Source organism: Nannobrachium achirus, assembly GCF_963921795.1.
Source record: "Nannobrachium achirus genome assembly, chromosome: 4".
NCBI lineage: Eukaryota > Metazoa > Chordata > Actinopteri > Myctophiformes > Myctophidae > Nannobrachium > Nannobrachium achirus.
In genome coordinates, this window is record NC_137813.1 from 10,479,509 (window position 1) to 10,489,743 (window position 10,235).

A 10,235-nucleotide genomic window follows, 5' to 3' on the forward strand; every position below is an offset into this window, starting at 1 on the left:
GGCACTTCCTGTTAAAGAGGGGGCGAGGCTTAATCAATTACAGCTCATCCCTATTGGTCGGAAAAAGACCAAAGTTGTGTGAGCATTTTACATTTTAAATGACGTTGCTAGGCAAAAGTATGGCAGAGTTATGTGGCGCCAAAGTTTCTGGGTTTTTTTCGGAGTCCCCCATTCAAAGTCAATGGAGTTTTTGGGCGTTGTTTTTTGCGAATTACATCGCAATCGTAAAGCGGATCGGAAAGAAAAGTAATAGCACACCATTCCCGGCCGAGCCGCACATTTTGATGTATATATTGCGGGGGTGGCGTAAATCGTGCGGCAGTTATTAAGTGCCGAAATTTCCCCCATTCTAAGTCAATGGGGTTTTTGGGCGTCGTTTTTTGCGAATTACGTCGCAATGGTAACGCGGATCGGAAAGAAAAGTAATAGCAACCTATTCCCGGCCGAGCCGCACGTTTTGATGTATATATTGCGTGGGTGGCGTAAATTGTGCGGCAGTTATTACGTGCAGAAATTTGTGGCGAAACTATGGACTTAATTAATTAAGTATGGCGGATTACAATAAGTGTTTTGCCATTGCGTTGCATGGCAGGCACACTTAATAAACACATAGATCTAGCCCTAAATGTATACTGCTAATGTGCCATAGTGCCTATGCCAAAGTGCTACAATGTGTACGACAATTAAAAGCTGACATATACAAGCTCACAAATTATGTGAGCTTGTAGATCAGCTTTGATTTTTGATGCCCTTTTTCAAATGTGTTTGTTTGTTTGTTGTATCAAGGGGGTTCCTGTTTACAGTGTTGCCATGTCTGCTTATTATAAGCGACTGTAAATATTGGTGGTATTGATTTTTAGGGTTTGTTTCTAAAGTAGTTGCTTATTTGGTCTTGATTAATGTTGAACTCCCAGATTAATATGGATTTGTCCGCAGAACCTGATCTGAAAATATTGTGTGCCAGCAGGAACCATCATACAAGATTGTGTTGTTAAAATGTTTAAAAAAGAAATCAAGATATTTAATATATTCAATGTTCAAAATAGCATCTACAAGCTCGAGCCTGTAGATCTGTTAAGTTCAAATAGCTGATGTAAAGTGGTAAAACCAGGTGCTTTAGGGCTTGTTTTCATAGACTTGGCCACTCATTTTTCTTGCTACCTGTATTACACCTGCAAAGTGCAAGTGAACAGGTATTTAATGAAGCAGCACACAGAGAAACTCAATGGTGCTGCACTGGAGAAGCTGGCAGGTGCATGGCAGCCCTGAGACTGGCATTAAATGTGGCATCATGGTCCAAGTCTATCCTGTGTTTGGGATTTCAATAATTGGGTCTATACCACTATAGTCAGTGTGTTTCCATTGCACATTATATGAGCAAAAGGGCCTCTTAGCTGCAGAGGTGTGAGTGGGCACATATGCACATGCTATGTCATATGGTTATTATAATGATTGCTGGCTTTTCAGAGGACGGTGTTACTTGAGGACAGGAGATCAAGTTAAACAAGTTTTTGTTTGTCACGGTAGCTTCAAATAGTTGTGGTTTCCAGTAAGGTGAACAGGTATTCTATCTTGATGAGGAAGTCTTAGACCATGCGTAGGTGTTATCAGTGTTGCACTGCTCATAGCACGCAGTACCATGGCGTACGCCCATAAAATATTTCAGGAGCATGTGCACATATCCTGTGATACTCTGAAGAAGACAGAAACGTTGTTATATTAGAATACAAGGTTTATTGCATTGTGGCTACGAGAGAAAAGTGTATCTTCCTGTGTTCAGCAGCACCCCCTCAATGTTTGTGTGCATGCATGCATCCTGTCCTATTGGTTGCAGAGCATGCATCGAACAAAAACAATCCTTAAGTTCACACCAGTAAATAAAGTTTACCAAAGCTGCTGAGTGTCACCCGCTAGTGTGAATGAACATAGGAATGAGCCTGGACGCATGCCAGCAGTCTGTGACCTGCTAAATCCTGTAGAGTAGGTTGACGGTTGACGGTTGACGCCATTAAAATAGTGTGTTAAAATCATGTTATGTAAGAAATGCCAGGGTACAAATACACTTGAGAGTCAAAACAGAAACGTACATGATGATGAGAGATCATGATTAATGAAGGGCACCACAGGATTCTATAAGAAATACAGTGTTACAACTAGTTTGATGGAAGGGGCTCCTATAGAGCAGGGTTTCTCAAAGTGGGTGCCGTGGCACCCTAGGGTGCTGTGACGCCAGTCCAGGGGTGTCTCAGAAAACTTTGATAATATTTGGAATGTATATGATTTCAGATTAACCACTTAAGGCCTGTCCATACTCTCTCCGAAACTGAACTTTTCGTCGCAAAGGTCCGGTTCAACTACAAAATGACGTCACTCGCAACTTCTGAAAAGCATTACCCCGAATTAGGGTTCGGAAAGTTGGACGTCGGAATGTTGGAACTCTCCGACGAAAAGTTTGGTTTCGGAGAGAGTATGGACTGGCCTTTATACCTAGTAAAACGGACATGAGTTGCACTCTACTTGCGTTCTCTTTTAGCCTACAGTACACCAGTTCTCTTCACCAAAAATAGCAGATCTACAAGCTCACAATGCGTCACGCCACGTGACACGTTGTAAGTCAGGGCCGATGCAGACTTTGAAAAAAAGAATTACCCGTATGTCATAGTATTACCAGGGGAATGAGGGAAATCCTCCACATGTAAATAAATTAAGTATGCAAATTGGTCATGAATCGTAGAACGTCAACAAACAGTAGTGCTTTCTCACTGCTTGATCACCTGGCCTCTTTGCTGCAGAGGTGAGTGGGCACATATATGGCATAGGTTATTACTTGCTTTCTAGAGGACAGTGTCACTTGAGGACAGGAGATCAAGCTAAACTAGCTTTTGTTTGTCACCTGTTACCTGTTTACTTTCCTGGGAACCACACCTATAATAAAATTAAGCTACCCTTCATTATAGGTGTGGTTTCCAGCTAAGTAAACAGGTATTCTATCTTGATGAAGGTCTTACTAATATACCCAGACTGATGAAGACGTCTTGCGTAGGTGTTGTGTAAGAAATGCCAGTGGAGCCATGTACAAATTCACTTGAGAGTCAAAACAGAAACGTACATGATGTTTTGATGCATGATCGGCTCCTAGAGCATATCATCCTGTCACTTTACGATGATCAAAGTAATTCAAACAAATTCTTAAAAGATTTTTTATAATGAAAAATATATATTTTACAAAATAATAAATGTGCCACAGACATGGAAATGTCTTGCAACGGACACTTGCAAGTCTTGTAATGACGCCTGAACACACGTGATAAAACATTGCAGATATTCCAAGCATAACACAGGTACGCTTTAAGCTGGTTAATGCATGTTTTGTAAAATAAATCTACTAAGTACTACTACTGGTGTCAAGTTTACTCAAGTACTTGGTATTTTTACGGGAGTAGTTGGAGCAATTCTAACATTCATAACCTTTACTTCTACTCCACTAAATCTCAAAGGCAAATGTACTCTGCTATAATTATTTGAAAATGTAAGTTACTACCGGTAATTACTGTTATTACTTTGTAGATTTGGATTATTGCAAAACATACAGTAACCATTTAAGCCTATACATTTCAGCAATTTGAAAATAGGATATACACGCTCGAGCTTGTAGGACCATCTATTCTCTAAAGACTTTAACTTCTAACAGAGTGTTTCTACATTGCAGTATTGCTACTTTAACAACTTTTTCCATCACTGCCAATATCTAAAGTTTTCAAATACTGTAGTTGTAGTTGACATAACAAAATGCAATATTTGCCTTTAGGGCACGGCCACAGTGCCACGCTTCACGTTTATTCTGCCTATGAGGGTGGATTCTGCCAATGCCAAGAAGTACAGTATGAAAAGTACCTACACTATACATGTATACTGAAATCAAGTTGAAGTGCCTTGAACTTTTAAGTACATTACTTGAGTAAATGTATTTAGTTTCCACTAAGACTCCCTCACAGAAATACGGAAATACTCACAGAAATACTGTTTAATTTCTGGTATTTTTGTTATATGTTGTGTACTAAAACGTGAAAACCTCATCAATCCTGTACTCACCTGTCTGTGCTTAAGTCTTCTCTGTTAATGAGGAGAATCCTGTTGATAGCAGGTTATTGTAGAGAATATGATCTCCGCTGTCACTAAGCCTGTTTCATGTCTCATATACAAACAGCACATTCAAGACGTCATGCTTTTGCAGCGTATCAAAAGTTAACCCTTCCCTTGGACTCTTTCACACTGTATGCAGGTTGATAAAGTGCAGAATAAAAATGTTAATTCATACCACATTTATATTTGAGTTTTCTTATTATATTTCCTTCCCATGAGAAGAATAGATAAGCTGGAGTCTGGAGTATTGTTATTTTTCCTCTGTTATCATACTTTAAACATTGATTGTTTTCCCCCTAGTGTGTTTAGTTTTATTAGTATTTATTTTATTTTTCTTCTTCTTTTTTCCCCCACACTTCAAAGGGAGTCAAAATAAAGGAGTGCACACACAGGTATTTAATTACAACTGCTGTTTTATTTTGAAGGATCATAATCAGCTACATAAACTAGTCAATCATTAAGATCAAAATCATGTATTATTGTGTCTAATTAAGTGTTATAAAGTAATTACATTAAAGAATAAGACACTGAAAATACAATAGTGTTGTTCCTGACATACATTGTTTGTTGAATTGAACTTGAACTATAATGCAATGAAATAAAATATACAACCAAGTTCTTGTACCAAAGTAGAAATGTAGACATTTCTCAGACAGGTCATATTTTAAGATAAAACCTTGCTTCAAAGGAGAAGTCCATTTACCATAATTAGTATTTGGCTGTTTTTCAGATAAAATTCAATATAACAGATCTATAATACATCATTATGGACACCAGTTAAATTACTTGATTTGAAGACACATTATACACAAAACTTTGATGAACACATTTGTTGTCTTGAATGCAATGTAAAGTTCAGGATTAGTCTAATCTGAGTGATTGGCAGGAGAGCTGATCAGAGGGGAAGAGTTTTTACCACTATTATTATTACAGGGACTGAAGTATGGATAGAGTTTCTCAGTGAAGGTGCAGTCAGTGAAAGAGTAGAGATGAACTCTGGCCTCCACATCATAAAAGGAGACCAGACCATCCTCATAATCCACAAACACTCCCACTTTCTGGACCTCCTCTCTTACAGGAATGGGAACAATATATGGGTCAGCAGCACAGTACTTATTTCCATTCTGCAACAACATATTCCAGTAACCATTCTCGGGACTCGCTATGATTTGTCCTTTCCTGTTAATGGACTCTCTGGCCACTCCTAAACTCCAGGCTGTCTTCCCTTTAACCTGAACCTCATAGTAAAACCTTCCTGAGGAGAAACTTTGTTTTCCTAAAACACAGGGACATGGAGAGAACCTCTCTGTCTTATTTGGGAGATTCTTTGTTACGTCTCCATCATGTACTTGTTTTCCATCCTCAGACAGGATGAGATCGCAGTGTGCTGTATCAGGGTCCAGAGTTACATCCACTGCATATTGTTGGATTCTCCTCAGTTCAGCATCACACAGCTTCTCAATCTCTTCACCGATTGTCAGCTCCAGATGACCCACAGCTGTCCTCAATGTTCCCACATAATATGAAAGCTGATGGACATTGACCTTTGTCCAGTCCTTGGTGGGTGGAGGGGTCTTGATGGACGTGTAGTTCTGGAGGAGGTGGAGGTGGTCTTCAGTGAGTGAGAGCTGCTTCAGCTCAGAGCTTTTCTTCTCTAAATGAGTGATTTCCTGTTGCAGATCTTTGATGAAGCCTTCAGCCTGTTTCTCTGTTGTTTTCTGCTTCTTTTCAATCACATCAATGACCTCAGCCTGGCTTCTCTCAATACAGCTCGCCAGAGCTGTGAAGACCTGCACACTGTCTGCTATCTCTCTGTCTGCCTCTTTCTTGCTGAGCTCTACTGTGTGTTTGACCTCCTGAATCTTCAGTTTTCGCTCCCCGATCATCTTCTGAACTTCAGCCTCTGTCTTTCCCAGTTCAGGCTTCTTTTCTTCGTATTCCTCTTTCAGAGATACAATGTGATGTGACTTGTGGTCTAACTGAGTGCAGAACTGACAAACACACACGTGGTCAGTCTTACAGAACAACTCCAGAGGTCTGTCATGTGTCTTACACATAACGTCTTCCAGGTTCTTCACAGGGTTGATTAGTTTGTGCCGTTTTAACGCTGTGGCTCTCAGATGAGGCTCCAGGTGAGTCTCACAGTAGGAGGCCAGACACACCAGGCAGGACTTCAGAGCCTTCAGTTTGGTCTCAGTACAGACGTCACAGGAGACTTCATCTGGTTTAGCAGGTTCTTGGTTTGTGCTTGACATTTTGAGCTCCTTTGACTTCCTGAACTGATCAGCCATCTCAGAGAGGACTTTATTAACAGAGCATTTTGGTCTCATATTGAAGGTTTCTTGACATAGTGGACACTTACACTCATCATTGCTGTCCCAGTGCTGTGTGATGCAGGTGTTGCAGTAGTTGTGTCCACATGGAGTGGTGATTGGATCAGTGAACACATCCAGACAGATGGAACACAGGAACTGCTCTTCAGACAGGAGACATCTAGCGGACGCCATTTCTACACACTGAAAATATAAGTGAAAACATGAAATGTTTTTTTCAATTATAATGCTCTTCATATACAGACAAACTTAACGTATAACGTACTGTATACCAGGCCGATGCCCGTTGGGAACGATGTCTGATGGGAATGTATTCCCCTCTTGTTATTCATCCATTGTACCTGTTGCACCAACTATTGTTCGATTATGTGTATGCGACGTGACGGTTGCTTATCTCCTGATTAGGGAGTCTTACTGGTCATAGTACTTGGAGGCCAGTCTACAGGAGGGCATTAACGACTTGTGATTTTTGCAAGTCGACTCGACTCAGTAAAAAGTTGAGTTGAAGTCGACTTTATCGTTTGATGAGGTCATCACATTGACGGCGTTAACGGTGGACAAAACCCAAAAATTACTTACTTCTGGGCTTCATAGAATCCTTTCTCCCTTAATATGGCTTTTGTTTTGATGTTAATATTATAGATTCCACTGCAACCAGCATTGAATAATAATCTTAATTCCTATATAATAATGTTGGATCCAACAGGATACAATTTGGGGCGACTGTTACTTCTGGCTTCTGACTGCAGTCACTGTCTGTCCAGCCTGTCAATGTGAGTGGAGAGCGCATGCACAGCTGACATTCTATTTATTTATTTTATTTTTTCAACTTTCGACTCTCCCTGGTGGGAGTCGACTTGTGTAATGAAGTCGGCTGAGTCGACAATTTTTGGTTAATGCCCAATTTTTTGGTTAATGCCCTAGTCTACAGTATGACATCAGTACTACTGTATCATGTCATATTGATGACATCATGAATTTATATGGCCATAAAAGGGACAGTCCCTTTTATGGCCATCACTGTACAGTCAGTACAGTGATGTCATAATGATGACCAACTTATAACTATTCATTTAGCGAATGTCTGTCTGTCCGTCCATCTGCTTCCACCGTCTGACATCATGGTAACAGCCATATGCTGAAACAGTGCCAAAATTTGGAGATGAGCATACTGACATCAATGATATTAAACAGTGTCGCCACCATGGTGACAGCCGCATGTGAAACAATGCACGCATTTGGAGATGAGCGTGCTGACTTCACTGATAATAAACAGTGTCGCCACCATGGCTGTCTGATGTCATACTACTGACATCACAGACTGATACAATGGGTATTGCACAACCAGACGTCAATGGAGACTGTTCTGCCCAACGGGCACCGGCCTGGTATTTGTAGATTTACAGATATCATTTAGAAAACCGTGTTCAACATGCATACCTAGTCGATTGGTCAGGGTGTTCTCAAGATGTGTTGTCAAGGAGTTATATGATATACCCATATATTACTGCTCTATAATTACATAATACTATATACCACTTATGCATGCTATGCGTGCAATAACAAACAGTTATGTAGGCCTACTATCTCAGTCTTATCAAAAGACACTTGACATATTTTTTTAATTATTTTTATTATCATTTATTTTTATTTTTTTACTGTGACTATTTTCAAGAGATTGTTATACATCTTATACATTTGAAATTTGAAATGAAATGGGACTTCCTGCATAATGAGTACTTTCTAGTTCTACTTTAACCCATTTAGGACGGGAACCCCCTTTGGGGTTTTTCCCTTTCAAGACAGAACCCCTTTTGGGGTGCTTGTTGCTATGTACAGTATGAAGCAACCTTTTTTTGTTTTTATCCCACCCCTTATTACTATTTTGAAAGACATTTTTAAATAGTTCAAATAGCCGATCTATCGCAGTATGTCAATGTAGATCAGCTATTTTCAGGATATTGTTAGGCCTATACATTTTATACATTTGAAATTTGAAAACCCAATAACAATAGACTCACCAGGCTGAAGTCTTCTCTGTTAATGAGGAGAATCCTGGTGATAGCAGGTTATTGTACAGAATATGATCTCTGCTGTCACCGTTCACCTTTGATACTCATAAAGTATCATTTAGATTACAGTCAGCATTGCGTTGCACATTGATAAAAAATTAACCCTTCCCTGTACTCTTTCACACTGTACGCAGGTTGACAAGCGCAGATTATTATTTTTAAATTCATACCATATTTTACCTTTATATTCTACTTTCTTACTTTTTTTCAATGAGATTAATATAATATTGACAGAGAAGAGCTGAAGAGTTATTTTTTCTGAGATCGTAATTAAACCACAACAGGTTTTTTTTTTGTGTGTTATCATCAACCATAGCAAGGTCCTTATAATAAAGATATTGTTTTATAGTCATGTGTTTTTTTCTCTGTAAGCTGTTGTGTACTGTGCACTTTGACCTCAAGCAGGTACGTCTGCAAGGTGTTTCTCAAACACTGGGTCAGGGCCCATTTTTGGGTCACTTCATGAGTCATAAGGAAATTCCTGTTTATTGCTGTAATTGATTTCAAAAGATTAAAAAAAAATGTTTAACAATGTGCAACGACATGTTGTGAGCTTGTAGATCGGCTATTTGTTGAGGTGTGGCACTGGTGTCCAACTAAGTGTAGACTCTGCATTGCCCAAACGGCCCCTAAACCTAACGTAGCTCTGGTCCAGGTGACGCTCTGACAGACCCATCGGCAAATGAATAGACCGCGTTTTCTCAGCCCCTACGAGCGCTCAACTTGAGTCAAAATAAACAAAACTACTTCACTACTCACCAAACCAATGGTAGTTTTGCGTTGTTGAAAGTCTATTCTCCGCGGTGGTGAGCCCCTCAGCACCCCACCTACTCTGAAAAATACATTATTTTTGTCATGAAATAAAAGGCACCCACCTCGAGCCACCCAGCGGCCAACGCAGATACAATGGTTCACAACCCGAAAATAAGCGGCGGTCGAGTTGGATGCACTTTATTTCATGCCAAAAATAGTGTATTTTGCAGATTGGGTGGGGTGCTGAGGGGCTCACCACCGTGGAGAATAGACTTTCAACTACGCAAAACTACCTTTGGTTTGGTGAGTAGTGAAGTAGTTTTGTTTATTTTGACTGAAGTCGAGCGCTCATAGGGGCTGAGAAAGCGCAGTCTATTCATTTGCCGACGGGTCTGTCAGAGCGTCACCGGGAGGTGACGCGATGGACCAGAGCTAAACCTAACCCTAACCCTAATCCCTAAACCTAACCTGGCTGATATCAAATATAATACAATGTGTCTGTAGTCAGGTATCATATCATTGCTGACCTCGAATCTCTCCATATTTCAGTTTTTTTTGTTTATTGGTGAATTAATGCCCTACTTTCAACAAGTGGTGAAAATTGCCTATCTACAAGCTTGTAGATTGGATATTATCGTCATTTTCATCTCCCCCAAAAAATGCAATAAAAAAAGTAACGGTTTCGGACAAAGGTTTCCACCTAAACTTATTTTTGCCTGAACCTTAAACTCTAGAAACTATGCCTAAACCTAACCCTAACATAACAGAAACTAAGCCTGAACCTAACACAGGGGTCATCGCCATGCAGGCTTGTGGTGGACATTTTTTGTCAATTCTATTCTTGCCATGGACATATTATCAGAAACAGAGCTAGCCCTAAATGTCTGCTAAAATGTGTTGGACCATACAGGTTTGTAACTCTGAGAGTGTATCT

At 40.0% G+C, this 10,235-nt stretch overlaps 1 protein-coding gene across 1 annotated transcript; it reads right to left on the reverse strand.

Moving 5' to 3' along the window:
* Positions 1-5,009: 5,009 nt before the first annotated feature.
* LOC308282631 (E3 ubiquitin-protein ligase TRIM21-like) lies at positions 5,010-6,650 on the reverse strand (the record flags this gene model as incomplete). The annotated part of the gene is made up of 1 exon (XM_080723016.1): positions 5,010-6,650. The coding sequence occupies one exon, from the start codon at positions 6,648-6,650 to the stop codon at positions 5,010-5,012; it is 1,641 nt and encodes a 546-aa protein (XP_080579142.1).
* Positions 6,651-10,235: the final 3,585 nt, after the last annotated feature.